Here is a 16,213-nt window from a genome sequence, read left to right as displayed (position 1 = left end):
AAAAAATCAAACATGTTAAGTCACAATAGCTGTTTTATTTTATTTTTTTTATTGAAATAAAGTCGAACCCTGAGGCTAGATTTAGAAGGCCACAGTTTTGTTTGTGCCTCGTCTAGCTCCTCAGTCTGACACAGCCAGTTAGAACACAACAGACCTGTCCAAAAACACACAAAATGTTGTTTTAAAATGTTTGTTTACACGGCCCTTTAAGTTTGAAGGTATACACAACTCAAATCAGCAATACCTGGGTGAGCTATTTGGATTTAAGAAAAAAACAAAAAAAACAACACTGCCTCTCCAATCACTGAAAACAAAAGTGCTCAATTATAAGCTCACATATAATCCAGGGTGGAATAATTGATCGTATATAAAACATCCAATCAGCAGGTTTAACTTGTACCAACCATGATGACACCTTTTGGACAAAGGTATATTATTATGCTTATCTGCTAAAACATTATTTTTTTTAACATTGAACAATGAAACATAGTTAAAAGTCAGATTTTCTTTTTCCCTTTTGGTCATTGGAGTTTCATCCTCATGCTGAAAACGTCCACATGAGCTGCGATAAAAGACATTTGTTTTTGGTCAACAACATAATACCAGTCTCTTACTGTGTGTAGGGGACTCTTTCACACTTTAAGACTCCCACAGAGAAACAAAGAAGGATAATACAAGGGAGTTTATGTTGTTTTTCTTTCTTTCTTTTTTTTGTCCAGGTCTGGGACACGCTGAGGTAACATAGACAGTAATAAATTATTCAGTTGTTTTTTGAAAAAAAAAACAAAAAAAACACTTTGCAAGAATCATATCAATAATACAAAAAGGTATCAAACATACATGATGCAACATTTTCATCAAACACTTTTTTGTTAACTTCATTATTTCCTTCCCCATGATCCAGAGTGTGTTGCGTCACTGTTCTATGCTCAGTACATCAATGTTGTTTTTAGTCCTTCTCTTTTGCAAGGTCCCTTTAAACAGTAGGTTACCGTTCTCCCGTCTTTTTGCTATGGTTGTTTTTCCACGTTCATGCTGAGGTGAAGTTGTATACCGTACAATATTATCTGAGCTTTTTTTCGCACGACCGTCGCTGCGATTTCATTCCGACTGATTCTGTCTCCGTTACAATCGTCGCCAAAGCAACAGGCATATGCAGGCACACGGCGACTGATTTGCTTCTTCTATTCTTTTCTTTTTCTTGATATACATTCAAATCATTTTGAACGTGCCTCTCATAGATTTGAACAGAAAACAACATGCCAATAGGAAAAGTCAGAAATTGTATTAAAAGTGCAAAAATGTAATCCTTCAAGAGACAGTTTTCACCCAGACAAAAAAGTAGTCCACTGAAACTTTAGTGCGTTAACAGTACAAGCCATTTCAAAGGTTATTTATCTGTACATTCCTATCCTCGCCACGACTACAGACATGAATGTTTTTGTCGCTTCACATGTGTGTGTGTGTGTGTGTGTGTGTGTGTGTGGTTTTTCCTGCAACTAAACACAGACTCTATAGCTCAGTTAACATGGCTTTTAAAGCCCTCGGAGCATCACACACCCATCACTCTGATGTGTTTCCTAGGGCTACTGCGTTATATACCGTGAGAACAGCATATCCCCAATCTGATAGAGTGTTGTCCTTTACTGGGCCTGTGACAGCACATGGTCCTGACTTCAGTGGTGCCGTCTGAAAAAGCCCCTAGATTTGAAATAAAGTGACATCACATTATTTTGGTTAGCGGCCAGTGCAAATCAGCTTCTCCAGCCTGTTTCACCTCGGAAACACGAAGCTCTCATTATGTCCTCGTCTATTCTACTTCATGAGGATTTTTTCCTTTTGTAAAACAGCATTGAATTAGTTCACATTGCCACCGATAATTCGATTTTTTTTATATATATCACAAATATAGTTATACAATTATGTCTATCTTTGATACACAAAAAAAAACTAAACATGGAAAGTATACATATAAACAACTTTCCCATTCTCCCAGTCACTTTGAATGAGAAAGACTTTTGGACCCCTGTACTGTGTACTTTCCAAGGCTATTGTTCATACAGTAGTGATGAAGACTGCACACATCATGCCACTGGAAATGACTGAGGAGGAAACCTAAACCCTTAAGTTAAGCTCCGGTGAACTACTGTCTGTATTTGTGGGAAAATAATCCTTTATATACGAGTTTCTGTAAACATGGCTGCGATACAAACCCTGTTGTGTTAAAGGAGAACCACCGACACTGACCAATCTTACTCTCTTTTTACAATTATTATATTTAAACACATATGGCCATAGCGATCACCTGTCGAGTCTCTGCGAGCCACTTTGCTCCGCCTCACGTCTCTCATCGCGCGTTTCTTTCGCTTGCTACGACACGTCCTCTCACCCTTCTCTGAACCGACATCTCCATGACCACGAGGTACACGCTATACTCACAGAACTGGCAGTTTCACTCGTCGACAACACCGCACAACATCTATTTTAGTCACCACGAAAAACAAGTCACCGTCACCGCTCCCGTACCCACAGAGAGCTACTCGGAGATCGCACAGGTGCTTTTTCTCCAAGAGACTGTAGAAGTGTGAGGACAGGAAGGTGATGACCAGCAGTTTTGTTGAAGGTCCATAAAATATAAGATGCCAACGTGTGAGCCAGTTCCTCCCTTTGACTTCCCTTTTAAGTCCACGTATCGAGGTGAATCTACTGTTAGAGTCTGACGTCTTGTGCAATATTTGATAATGAATTGAGAATAAATTCAAAAATTACACTTGATTGAGAAACAGTTCAGTGACACTCATCTTCTCTGCTGATGGAAGGGATCCGTAGATCTTCAGAGGTGGACCGTGAATTGAGGAGAAGAGGACACACACGTGTCCCTCGTTCCAAGGCATTGTGAGGCGCTGAGGGGACATCAGTCATCTGGTCCCTCTGAATCCATCAGCCGTTCAACGGTAACCCCTCCCCTTTGTGCTCCAGTTGCTAACCACTGCTGGGGAGTTCCCTGACATCCAAAGGTGTGTGGGTGTGTGTGCACTGTATGTTGAGAACGATAAAGAGGACGAGCAAGGTCACAATATGGCACAGTGGAACCTGTGGGATCCTGTGGAACGTTCCGCTCTCCACTTCATCTTCTTTTTCTTCTTCTGGTTCCGCTCGGGGATCTGCTGTCTGTGGGCGCAGAGAACAGAGGGGGAAACTCAACAGTATTCACTTTAGGGCTTTTTCAGCTTTTCCAACTATTTATAATTAGTGCTGGGCACGTTAATGCAAATTAACACATGACGCGTTTCCATGACGACTGACCGGAAAAAACGTGCGTGATGTCATGTTTACGTGACGTCATGTTTACGTGACTCCCGATTGTTTAAAATTAGTCTCTAAAGTAAAGCTAAACTTTAAAAACACAGTACACAAGTACGTTGGTTATTTGTAGCGCTGATCTTTTCGTTTAATAAACTGACCGCTCCAGTTCGACTGTAGGCGCGCTAACGGCGCTTAAGGAGCTAGCGGAGCTAACTGGTAAACGGTGCCTGGACTCCGGTGCCGTGGCACGTAAATATGACGTCACACGCAACTTTTTCCGGTCAGTGCCAGCACTCTTTATAATATGATGATTCAACTATAGTTATCACTTTTGTGCATAATGTTGATTTTTATAATGAATCCACTTGTTGAATTAATCCGTACATTTAGATCTACGACAATTAGCTTTGCACAATAGCTGGAAAAAGAGGGAAAGGCTCTGTACAAAATGACTGTCCATTACTGTCTTTGTGTAACTAGTACTAATATTCTTAAAGTATTTTCTCAAATTACATTATGGCTCCTGTTTTTTTATAATTTTTAGTGTCTGCAGTCTGTGTCTGCAGCCCATGGCCAAGAGGAAAGGAATTGGCCTCATAAGCAGAAGGTCTCCGGTTTAAATCCTGGGAAGGAAAGGAAATCCACCATTGCTCCCCGGGCGCAGATAAGTGCTGCCCACTGCTCCTGTGCCCAGGCTTGTGTGTGTTCACTACTGCTATGTAATAAATATGGGTTAAATGCTCAGGTCAAATTCACTGTCACTGTGCATGTAAACATAACTGGTGACACAGTTGTCACACACTCTATTGTCTGACCACAAGAGGGCAATGTTGATACATAGATCCACTTCTCAGTTTTTGGTCAATCGTGACAGAAAATAATCTGTTTTCACGAGACAGTGCTGGGCACACGTTCAAGACAGACTCTCTACTACTCTGTGGCTGACTTTCTTTTCTACAAATATAAATGTGCACACAGCAGTCCTCGTCTACTGCGTTTGAGTTCTTAACTCCTAGGATAAGACTACTTGTTGCTTCTTGGTCCTTGAGAAAAGAGAAAGCCTGAACAGAATGGACAAAAAGAGCATGGTTATAAACCAAATTCTTCTAAAATTACATGTGTGTTAAGACAGGAAATAGCTCAGGGATTTTTCTTTCCTTTTCCACTCTCTCCAAAAACTATTTGACTACACCAACACACCAGTATAACCCTTTTCATTGCTTATAACCTGCATTAAAAAAAATACATAATCTTCCTGGAAATGTGTACCTCGGGGGTAAAGAATGAGCTGTCCTGGACGTTCATTGTTATAACTATAACTGCAAGGGGATCTGTCTGTGATCCCAAGATATTTATCTCCGGGAAATAAATGAAAGCGCACAAGAGAGCTTGACGTTACCTTATAACGCGGACCAGCTCATGAAAGGCTTTGTCCACATTCATCGGAGGATCCTTAGCACTGGTTTCGATATAAGTTATCTGCAGGAGTGAGGAGAGACAAGTATGAATGCTACTCTGAAAGCTGATATTGTCAAAAGATTAAATATAACATAAAACACAAAAACACAAAGTAGTGAGTGAAACAACACAGTTGGCCATTTAACATTGAAATCCATAAATGAAATAAAACAGAATATGTATCAGCAAGGGGAAAAAATAATAATTTCACTCTCACCCCAGAGAAATACTGAGCCTCGTGTCACAATACCAGGCCGTTTATATACTAGACATTTTATAAGGGGAGCAATTGAAACACAATGACAGTAGAAAGTCCTGCAAAGTCACATCCCATAAACTGGAAAAGAGCAGCATGTGTGTTTGATAAAGTGACCGCAGAGACAAAACAAACTCAGCAACTCTGAGCCATCTCACTCGGGCCTGAGGCCTGAGGTTACATGACAGCACAGTACTGAATGCAACGCAGGCACAATGATCATCACAACCACGACAAACATCACATATTATCTGCAGAGTAACCCTGCAGGTGTTTACAGCCCCTTTGCTGTGTGCAGACAGATGATGCACTTAACTGACCATGCAGCCTTAATGCTTTTTCTTCTTCTTCACTTGTGGCTCATTTAAAGCCACAAGTGCAGTGATCTCTGTGAAGCAGCCCCACTTCCTTTTTACCGTGTGATTGATTTCTAAAGCAGGCATTATGTGAAGAACAATTCTCAGTTCTTTCACATCAGAGTAATTAGTCCACGGCTGTAAAGAAGGGATGTTTTCTGCAGATTACTGTGAGCGCAGCCTGTGTCTGTTCCACTCAGATGTTTTCTACTTTCTTAATTGTTAAAGCTGCAGTGCCTAACTTGTGTCTATTGTTCTTATTTTTTTGAATCTGCCTGTTTTAGTCTTTGTGAACAAAAATGATTAGTATGCTACTACCGTCATCTGAAAATCTTATCATCAAATTGCTGAATGGCCGAGTCTGTTGCCTCCGTCTGTCTTGACATAAATCAAACGGCTTCCTGTGTGCGGCAACACTGCTATACTTAGACAAGCAGAGTCGTGTGAAACCTTAATCAGCAATTCACAATGGTTTGAATCTAACAGACATTTGTTTACATCTAAAAGTGATGCACTACTGTTTTAACAGAACTTGTACTGTTGAAAGAGCCTTGGCTCGAGAGTTGAAATCAAAAAAGCGTAGAATGGGGCAAGTGCTTAATACTCACATTATGTTTTGCAGCCATCTCCTGGCCCTGGTCAGTGGTGACCTTTCTCAGATGCACCAGGTCAACCTTGTTTGCCACCAACACCATGGGGAAGGCCTCCCTGGGAGGAAAAAAGAGAACACATGAGTCAAAACAAAGCAAAGGGACACCACAAAAAAAACTGAATTTCCCTGCGTGGTGTCTGATTCCTGCAACACTTCAACAGAGCTACAGTTGAGCACCACCAAATATGGACAGACGGCTATTTGGTAAGTTTCAGCTTTCTATTTTTGCTCCATCTCAAGCTGACTTTTATAGGCTTCTGTCAGAGCCTCTCAGAGAACAGACACTTCTTCTCTTATAAGTGTCTTTCACAGAAAAGAGATTTGGAACACGGCTTCAGGAAGAAGGTAGCAAGACCACTTCTGCTGAGTCAACTAACTGTGCAGACTGAGGCGTTGCAAAGTTTGGCATCAAGTGTAGTTATGTATATATATATATATATACATATATTATATGTGAATGATTCTTTATTCAACTTCAGTGTGGGATGGCACATCCACGTTTTTTTCCACATTGTAAATGTCTAATACATACGAGAGAGCTACTTCCTCTTTTGGTAATTCTGGCTTCCTGTCATGATCATGTTCATTTATTAGACGAGTATTACCACATCCAAGCATCAGTTACCATAGTTGCACACCCACAATTGTACAGTGCAATGGTTGAATGACTGGGCATTTTAAATTGCACTCACTTCTGTTTTCGTTTTTTAATAAACTGGTTATAATAACTCAGGCTAAAATTCAGGTTCATAATACAGAATACAAAAGATCCTAGATCACAGCATTTATTTTACTGGAAAACTGACAAAACAGATGTAACTAAAGGAATACGTTAACAAATCATAAGTTTAAAAAAAAAAAACATGTTCCTTAAACAGAAAAGAGGAAGCCAAGCAGATGTCATAGCATAACTCGCATCTGTAAAGGACTTGTAAGAATTTAAAGCTTAAAATGTGATCTCAGCTTTACAGGCTGGACTGATTTATCACATCTCCTACGTTAAAATTTAAATTAAAAATGTATTTATTTTATTTTCTAACAATGTGTAATCCACAGTTTCAGCATCACTGATTTGTTTTGTATACACAGAGTAATAATGCCCAAAGCGGTCCTTGAGCTTAAACACAGACTAACCTGTCTTTGACCCGTAGTATGAGTTGATGGAATCGGTCAACGTGTTCAAAGCTGGCCTTGTCCGTCACAGAGAAGACAATGAGGAAGCCGTCTCCTGTCCTCATATACTGCTCCCTCATAGCACTGAACTCTTCCTGGCCCGCTGTGTCCAGCACTGGGTAAATAGAGTGACACACACAAGTACTACTTCATCAGATTTTATTCTACTTCATGAACCACATACGTAAACATCCAAGTCAACAATTAAGCAGCTGCACGTAATGGGAATGAGACTTTGTGCACATATAAACATCAGTTTAATAATTGACTCTGGGTGTGCCAGAGTCTTGGTGCTAAATTGTGCTATTGAAGGTTAGCAGAACAGTGTTTGTCGTTGCTGAATTTGTGACAAAGAGTTGCTAAAAGGATTGCAACACAGTGCCGCAAATTGGGTACAATTTAGATGACAAAAAACACACCAGCAATGGGGAACGCGGCCTTGCCTAGAGCTCAATTTTGCACAGTGTCCTGGTTTGTTTACTGTGATTGTACTGGCTAAGAATCTGAGCTGGAATATTGACATAATACGCTTTGATTAGCTGGCGCTCTTGCTGCCACTTTTGCTGGAAAGTTACACATTTCCACATTTGCCACATGCAGCGCAAGCAAAGCAAATTCTTCATGTGCATTGTTTGTGTCACTCTGCATCATCGCAATCACACAGACAAGGAACATTAACAAAATAAAGCAGAAGCAGATAAAAAGCAGATGAGCGCTGACAGATGGGATCACTCTCAGCTGCTTCACACACACACACGCACACACACTCCTCGACTCACCGTCCAGTATCGCCCACTGCCCGTCTATCTCCGTGTGTTTCAGATATGAGTCTTCTATCGTGGGATCATAATCTGGCACAAAGATCTTCTGGAAGAACTGGATGGTGAGGGCACTCTTCCCAACACCACCATCCCCCACCACCACCAGCTTGTACGTTGGCAGGTTGTCACTTGGCACGGCGCTGGTTGCCATGGCTACCTCGACAGCGGCGGTTAAGGTGGGAAGTAGGCTAGTAGGTGGCTGATGAGACACACCTGGCTGAAATGGATGACAGAGAGAAGAGGGAGTGAGAGGGGTTCAGGTTCTTTGTGCACCTTTCAAGTCTATATAAACGCACATGTCCATAGGTTGGAATCAGACATTTAAATTAGTTTAATTTCCAAGACAACAAATCCTTTTTTAATGTCATTTTTAGTCTTTGGATTATGGTAAGCAAAAGTTCAGAATTTAAACCAGCAAAACACTGAGATAATATAAAAATAGCAAAATTAAGGTCATCTGACATTTGATTACATAACTTGTTTTGCTCAAATTACCATATATGATCATATGCATGTTAGAAAGAAAAAGCATGTATTGGTACTTGTACAACAGTTGTACTTGGAACTGATGGTGTCCTCAATTAAATAAAACTGTATTGCCATTATTATTTAAAGCCAAGCTGAATTAAAAAAGCACAAACCAGATGTTTATAACAACAGAATGAATAACATTTTAAAACAGACACTAGGAAAACAAGGCAGTCCTCATCAATAAATAAAATTAAATATGGTTGAAGAAAATAATTAAGAACATGGAAGTATTCACAAGAGCCAAGGAGCTGCTGCTTCTGTGTCTCACCATCTGGCCTGTGACTGAGCTCTATCGTTGCACTAAACTTATTAGAGTCCAGGCATCTAGAGAGCAAGCATCACTTTAAAAGGTCTGCTATGTTCAACTTTGAGCACTTAAGTTGATTCAGTGTAATGTGAGAATTTTGGATTGTTTTGAACCACTGCTTTTTCAAACAGACAGACGTCCCACAATCATCTGGACTGTTTGCGCTGCTGCCCCAAGACACTGCTAATGCAAAAAAAAGAAAAGAACATTTCTTTTCGTTTCTGTTTCACATTAAAATCTTCCCACAGAGAGAGAACCACAAAAGGATTTTCATTGCGAAACAGTGCAGCTACAAAACGCACAGCATCTCATGCCTGAATGCTATTGTGAGGACTAAATACACCCAATAACATATGGATTGTTTTAGGCAAGGATGGTAAATGCCATAATAAACTTGGCTAGGAGACGACCTTACTATAATGTTGTATAAGAAACAACGCACTTTGCACCGTTACTCAATGCATGTTGCAGCTGGTGAGTCTGTTATGGCCGACAACAGAGCCAGGCTCATAGTGTCTCCTCTCCCCGGCTCACTATAACCACAGAACCAGCAGAGAAATATGTCACCACTATTGTACAAATGGATGAATTAAGTTACAAAAGTAACATCTGTCTTGTTGGAAAGTATTCAATGTATGCAACTTAAGTAGCGGCTTGACATAAAAAAAAATGCTTGCAACTCAAGAGAACAGTAAGTTTATTCATTCTCGTTTCTGCGGCTCCATGATTTTACAAGTTGTAAATATCCACTATAAAAAAAAGGATCAGATTACAAAAGACTTGGTCAAAGAGCCAGATATGACATATGTGTAATAGGGGTGGGAATCACAGGCTGCCACTCGATAGAAATAATATCACGATGCAACGATTCTGTGATAAAAAATACATTGCGAGACAATCGCAGAGCGATACGTCCTCGATATCTGTCGAACTGAAGGAAACAAAGTGTCTGTGAAAAGTTAAAAGCGCCGGATTTCTATATTTATTCACAACATAGAGAACAAAGTGAATACAATCTCTTCACGTAGCTTTATTCCGCCTTAATCCCGCTGTAAACTCCCTCTTCTTCCGCCCCGTTTCCTTCAGTTGAGCACACCCCTAATATATTAGCTTTGATTTTATATGTAATTTGTAGTGGTTGATCACCAACACAATTAATTTAGACCTGTCATTGTTTTAATACAAATCTGAAATAAGAAATGTGTTGTTTGTTTGTTTTTGGTTGTTTGGTTGTTTTTTTTTGCACACAAGCAATGGTCAAAAATGATATTACAAAAAAACATAACTTCACTCATTACTGGCATAACAACTCCAACACCCACCCACACAGCCATTCCTCCTTCATCCACCAGGAAACAGCTGTCAGCTGGCTAAAGTCCATCCTTTCCTGCCCAGCACAATGGAGGGAAGGAAGATGGTTCCTTCCTTTTCAAAGGCAGCCAGCAAATCAATCAGTCTGCAACCTGGCAAAAAAATTCCGAAGCCAAATTCTTGATGGTAAAAAGTCAATTAATTGGCTGACGGTCATTTAAGTCCCAAACATGATAAACTTGAACTCAGACGCAGCATTCACATTTGAATACTGTGCAGAAAAACAATCTTACATCAGCTCGAGAAGCCCCAAGAAATCACACAACCTACCAATTTGTGGTTTTCACACCAGCCTCGCCGAGGCCAAGACGGGTCACAACCTTGTAGGGTGTGTCTGCATTTCTCCCTGTGAGTCGATTTTGGTGGGGTACAACATTCTCTGAAACACCACTGGTCTCATTCTGTGAGTCAAAAATAATCCCCAGACACCGGTTTAAACCAGATTCCTTTGGGAGTGGAAACCTGCTAATGGAAATGTACTATGTGTCCAACCAGAGTTAGTCATCTAACCAGTGTGGCAGTGATATAGCTTTACAAACCATGGAAATGCAGCACAGCAACCAAGGCTACAGAAGACATATTTTTAACACCATGCATAAAACTTAGGATGCATCTACTAGTGTTTGTGAATGAGATTTTTTTTCTCTCGACACTTTCACCTTCAAACCTCATTTTCACAACTGAAGACTGAAAAAACTGAAGGTTCAGATAGAGGACAGGAGACATGAACCCTGCACAACACAGGTGTATGATTGTCAACCCTCAGTGGAAAGTTCCTTTAGAAATATTAACATCTGCAACTCTGTGTGTCAATAAATGTCATGATGTAATATTGGGTGTTATAATTCCACACTGGTGTCTATAGGGTGAAATAGGGGAGGGGATCATAGGTTAATCTCACGTTACAACGATCCTATAGCGTAAAAAGTCAACAAAAAAGGTAAAAGAGTGCAGGATTTCTGTGAATAAAGTCTATGTATTGAATGTGGATGAGGCCTCTCTTAACATAGCTGTAGACTGTTTACTTTAGAGCTCCTTTGTTGTTACTTAAAATATTGATATTTGCCCTTAGCGAATCGATATATATATCGTATTGCATGCGGAAGGACGGCGATAAATCACCCAATCGACATTATGACCCACCCCTAGAGTGAAAAGGCAAGGTCCATAGTGATTCTATACGTACTACCTATACTTATTTATAACTATAATTTTAAATGTGCTGTAGAAACAAAGGTTAAATATGACTAACCCTTTTGTCTTGTTATGTTTTACTAGGTTTGTCAGCTGTGAGAAGACGCCATTAAAGCATCAACCACTGATGTTTGTCTGTCATTTTGGCGCAAACCCTCGTCTCCACTGACATACGACTCTCTGGTGTGAGTATTTACATATGAAATAGCTGCAGCTGGTATGCTTTGAACCGTCTATTTGTCTTCACGGTGACATAAAAAGCTCTGCGGGCTCTTGAGAAGTGGCTATAGTTGCTGCCTTGGGAAAGGATAAAGGTACTTCCCTCTTCGCATGGGAACAAAGCAGCAACAGGACTCACAGAGCAGGAATAAGGAGGGACATGGTACTCGCTGTACTGTGGCACTGATATCAACAGTCATCGATTATTCAAAGGAGGTTCGCAGAGGTCACAAATGATGTTAAATCATCGAGCTGCTGTCCTGTGACAAACTACTACTGAACTTCTCTTTCACGAATTTTAAAAAGCTAATTTAGGAAACACGTGTTATGAGTTAATGACCTGCTCCTCTGAACAAAAATGTACTGACGTGACTTTATATAATTGTTGAAACCCTGACTATTTGGAGTAGAAGCGGGGATCTGGGTTTTGTCACCGAGACAACTGCAGTAAAAGTTCACAAAAGGACAAAAGGACATGAACTGAGCCTAATGTCCCTGTACATTTCAATAGCAGCTAAAAGTTCTTATATTTTAATGCAGCAAAACTCTTATATACGTCAATAATTCTAATATATTGTGTCTTATTGTACACGCTTTTTCCTTTGTTTTCTAACTGATTATGACGTGATCAGCAGAGGACTTCACTTATGATGCTGTGTATCTGAGGTATTTTGATCTCTGCAATCTGAAACAAGACCCCACAACTAGAAAATCATGTGCTTTTTATTGTGGTACTTTCTGTTTACTCTTGAAATAAATTTCCTTCTGAACACGACAGACTTCCCACCCAGATCTTTAGACCCTTGTGCAACATTTGGCTGAGAGGACAGAGTGAAAATAGCTGTAGTACAACACAACAGAAAAGGCTCTCCAACAGATCACAGATCACATGACTGTGGCTCATCATCATCACTAAGACTGCCGCTAATTTACAGTCTCCAGTGTCGCCGTGCTGCTTGAAGACCCATTTAGCCATAAACTGCACCCAAGTCTTTGTCATGATATCACATTGTTTTAAGAACGTCTCTGTGGACGATGCTGTCACAGACACAATTCCCAGACCAAACATGTCACTAATGCACTGTGACTTGCTGAGTGCTTTTCGTCCCCTGAGCCTTCAAACACAGGACATCATCACTGAGGCGTCAATGACATTGGATGAACGATTAACTTCTTGTTTTTATGTATTTTTCCAGATCCACTTGGGAAAAGGAAGTAATCCAATGAGGTAAAATAACACACACACACACACACATATTGTGTGTATATGTATATATATATATATATATATATATGTATAGTTATGTGTATATATATATGTTGTTTTCTGTCCATAATGAAGTTTAAAACCACAGCCACATTGGTTTCTTCCAACTTCTACTCAGGAGCAAATCTCAATCTTCAGTTATCTGATATTTTTTGCCTGTGTTTTTGATCATATTACCCAGCCTTAGCCATGGTTAATAATATACTTTATCTACATAGTTTTACGATATGTATATAGTATACTCATCAAAATAGTGATTTTGCACCTACATAGAAATAGATAGTAGAGCACTATTTTGGCCAAGGTCTCCACCTCCACCAATTGATAGGTGGCCTGCACCTTCATCATCATCATGGACAGTTAGGTTCTTCTTAATAACAGTTGTTCAGATTCATTCTCCTGTACACTGTAGTTACATTTATCCACCAATGAATGCTGGAATGTATTTTCCTTTTGCTCTTGAGGAGTTCTGGGGATATTTGCTTTGCTAAGGCATTCCATGCTTTATCTCTTTATTTATTTTGATGGCCACTTTTGTCAGGGTTTCAAAATAACTTTGCCCTGTCCCTCACCCTTTCTGGTCACAAGTCTTGTTTCTTTTTTTTAACTAAAGAACATCTTTGTCACACTTTCAAATGTCAGGAGCATTGCCTAGGTGAGACTCCGCATTATACAAGAAGCATACAAGGAACATCACCAGGCAACTTAATCGGGCAGCAGATTAATCATACTGATGTACATAGATGTTAGATGTTACTTTTATTCCTAAAAAATGTTTTACTTTCAATATTTTAGCCAGTTGTGTATAGAGATGGGACAATTTATGTTGTTGTTATTATTATCACTTATCTGGATTAAGAGCACTTAGAATAAAGGTTAATCGTGGTGAATTTCTATTCACATCAACATCATTATTTCACGCAAGTGACTTGAAAATCGTCTCTAACTCACCCGCATACAGTGCTAGTCATTATATTTCATAATATGCCTATGGGGAGCTGCATATTTTCTCATGACGTATTATTCATTCATTCATTCATTCATTCAATCATCAACGACGAATAAATGATGTACCGTTAGTTCAATCATCGCAATAATTTCAAATCATCCCATGCCTATTTGTGCATCATTTGTTATTAATGAATTGTAATATTTTATCAGCTGGAGGAAGAAAAAAAGGAAGCAAGAGCCAAAAATAAATTGGCATCATGTCTGGTGTTTGTTTGGTATTGTGAATCTTTGGTTGTTGTTGTTTTGCCTTAGTGTTGCTGATTCTTGGGTATATAGCCCATGAAATGTATCCTTGCTATAAGTATGCAAACTACATGAGGTGTATGGAACAAATCCAACATTATTTTGTTGTTTTTAAAAGGCTAATGCCCATGTAGTAGATGATACAATATGTGCAGCAACAAGAAATGGCAATTTCCCACTAGTATAAGGTCACGTTTAATTCTCAGGCAAATCGTAGAAGTAAAAATCATCTACCTAGATCTCACAATCAACGTCATCATCATCATTATTATTATTATTGCAGCAGGAGCAGGAGCAGATCATGGTTTGGCATTTTCCCTGAAGTTATCGCGGATGGATAAAGGTGGATCTGTGCACAGACAGCCAAATTATCTAGTGATTTCACTTGGCTATTAATAGTGGTGTGTGTGTGTGTGTGTGTGTGTGTGTGTGTGTGTGGGGACAGACTGGTGCTTCTGAATGATCTCATCCTATGATCTGATACATAAAGAATCTCTCTGTTCTCTCTCTCTCTCCAGCTGTTTCATCAGCACACACCATTTCGCTCCTTCACAGCTGGACACTACCGTGTGTGTGTGTGTGTGTGTGTGTGTGTACAGCTGGTAAACACAATCACACGGTGGTTTAAAAAAACACACATATATGTGAATAAGCTTGTGGACGGAACGGTCTATCTTTATATGTTACACGTAAGAAAAACACAGACACACGGTGTTTTTGCCTCGTCCCAGCGGGTAAATGTTTGACACACAGAGGCAAGGCCCGTCTTCTCTGAAAAAAGCGACAGTATCCGCCCCTAAATAACGGTTTTTCGCCTCTTCCTTCATCTCTCCCTGACCCTCTCTCTTGAAGTTGGAAAAAAAAGAAAAGAAAATGGAGAAAAGGGATTTTCCTGAAATGGTTCACAGCCGTTCCGTGTTTCATTTTAAACGAGCTAACCCTCACTGACAGTTAACCACGTTGTAAATAACGTAAAAACACACGATAGTTAGCCCGAGTACAGTAAGTTGTTTTGAGTCCAGCTTCATAACTGACATAAACCATAGGTGTTGCCTTCACTGTCCGCGAATACACACACACACACACACACACACACACATTGACGGAGAGAACCCCGGCTCTCAGCAGGAACATAATATACTGTATATATAAATATATTTTTTTCCACTTACCCACTCGAGCTCCGCTGCCGTGGACACAAAGACGCGGCACTCACGCCGACATGACTCTCCTCATCCCCGTTTCTCTCGGCGTCCAAGCACCGCCGCCCTTTCGCAGCAGATGGGGGTGTACTCCCAACATCTGCGAGACAATACGTCGAAAAGCAAATCTTTGTATTGCAACAGCTGATGCTATAAATAGAAAAGCCCCAAAGGGGTGGTCGCCATTTCTGTTCAGACGCGAAAACGTTCACGTTTGCGTTTTTTTACACCATGTTTTTGTCCAAATTTAAAAGCAAACACAGACAAACGTGTATTTTTACTTGTACGTCGTATTATCACGTTAAAATTCTCTCTCTCGCGCACTGTACTTCAACATACCTCCCCCCTTTTTTAATGAAATGGACTGTCCCCTTATGTAGCGGACTTCTTTAAAGGGATAGTCCTGTCAAATTAGCCGTTACTAATTTAGAGGAGTTAACTGGAACCAATTTGGGAGTCTGTGTATGTGTGGGGTGTATTTCTCTTTTGTTTTAATGTGAACTTGACCTCAAAATGGTTAATGAATGTGATTTTCAGTTGTCTTTATAGTCTTTGTGTGTCACTATGGCTTTTAACGTATGTTCACAAACGTTACACAACAGTAATAATAACAGTTTAATTTATAGTACCTTTAAAAACACACATTTACAAAGTCCTCTGACATCACAAAGTTAAAGCCACAAAACACCTAGTGTCAAGATAAATAAATGCAATAATAATAATACTACAGTAAAAATAGAAATATAAAGAAAAAGTAATGGGATTTTAAGACATCCAAATTATATATAAAAAATAAGATGCTAAAAGTGAAATCTTACAAATACATAATTTTTCAATACAATGGGA

The 16,213-nt window shown here is 39.7% G+C and overlaps 1 protein-coding gene across 1 annotated transcript; it reads right to left on the bottom strand.

The window, feature by feature from the left end:
* Nucleotides 1-207: 207 nt before the first annotated feature.
* Nucleotides 208-15,418, bottom strand: mrasa (muscle RAS oncogene homolog a). The gene is made up of 6 exons (XM_083908294.1): nucleotides 15,338-15,418; nucleotides 7,981-8,239; nucleotides 7,163-7,316; nucleotides 5,985-6,084; nucleotides 4,706-4,785; nucleotides 208-3,171 (listed from the first exon to the last, which is right to left on the bottom strand). Exons 2-6 carry the CDS (start codon nucleotides 8,171-8,173, stop codon nucleotides 3,072-3,074), a joined length of 627 nt encoding a protein of 208 aa, XP_083764420.1. The 5' UTR covers nucleotides 8,174-8,239; nucleotides 15,338-15,418; the 3' UTR covers nucleotides 208-3,071.
* Nucleotides 15,419-16,213: the final 795 nt, after the last annotated feature.

Source organism: Microchirus variegatus (genome assembly GCF_963457635.1).
Source record: "Microchirus variegatus genome assembly, chromosome: 22".
In the NCBI taxonomy this organism is placed as follows: Eukaryota; Metazoa; Chordata; class Actinopteri; order Pleuronectiformes; family Soleidae; genus Microchirus; species Microchirus variegatus.
This window is presented reverse-complemented; position numbering and strand designations above follow the sequence as displayed.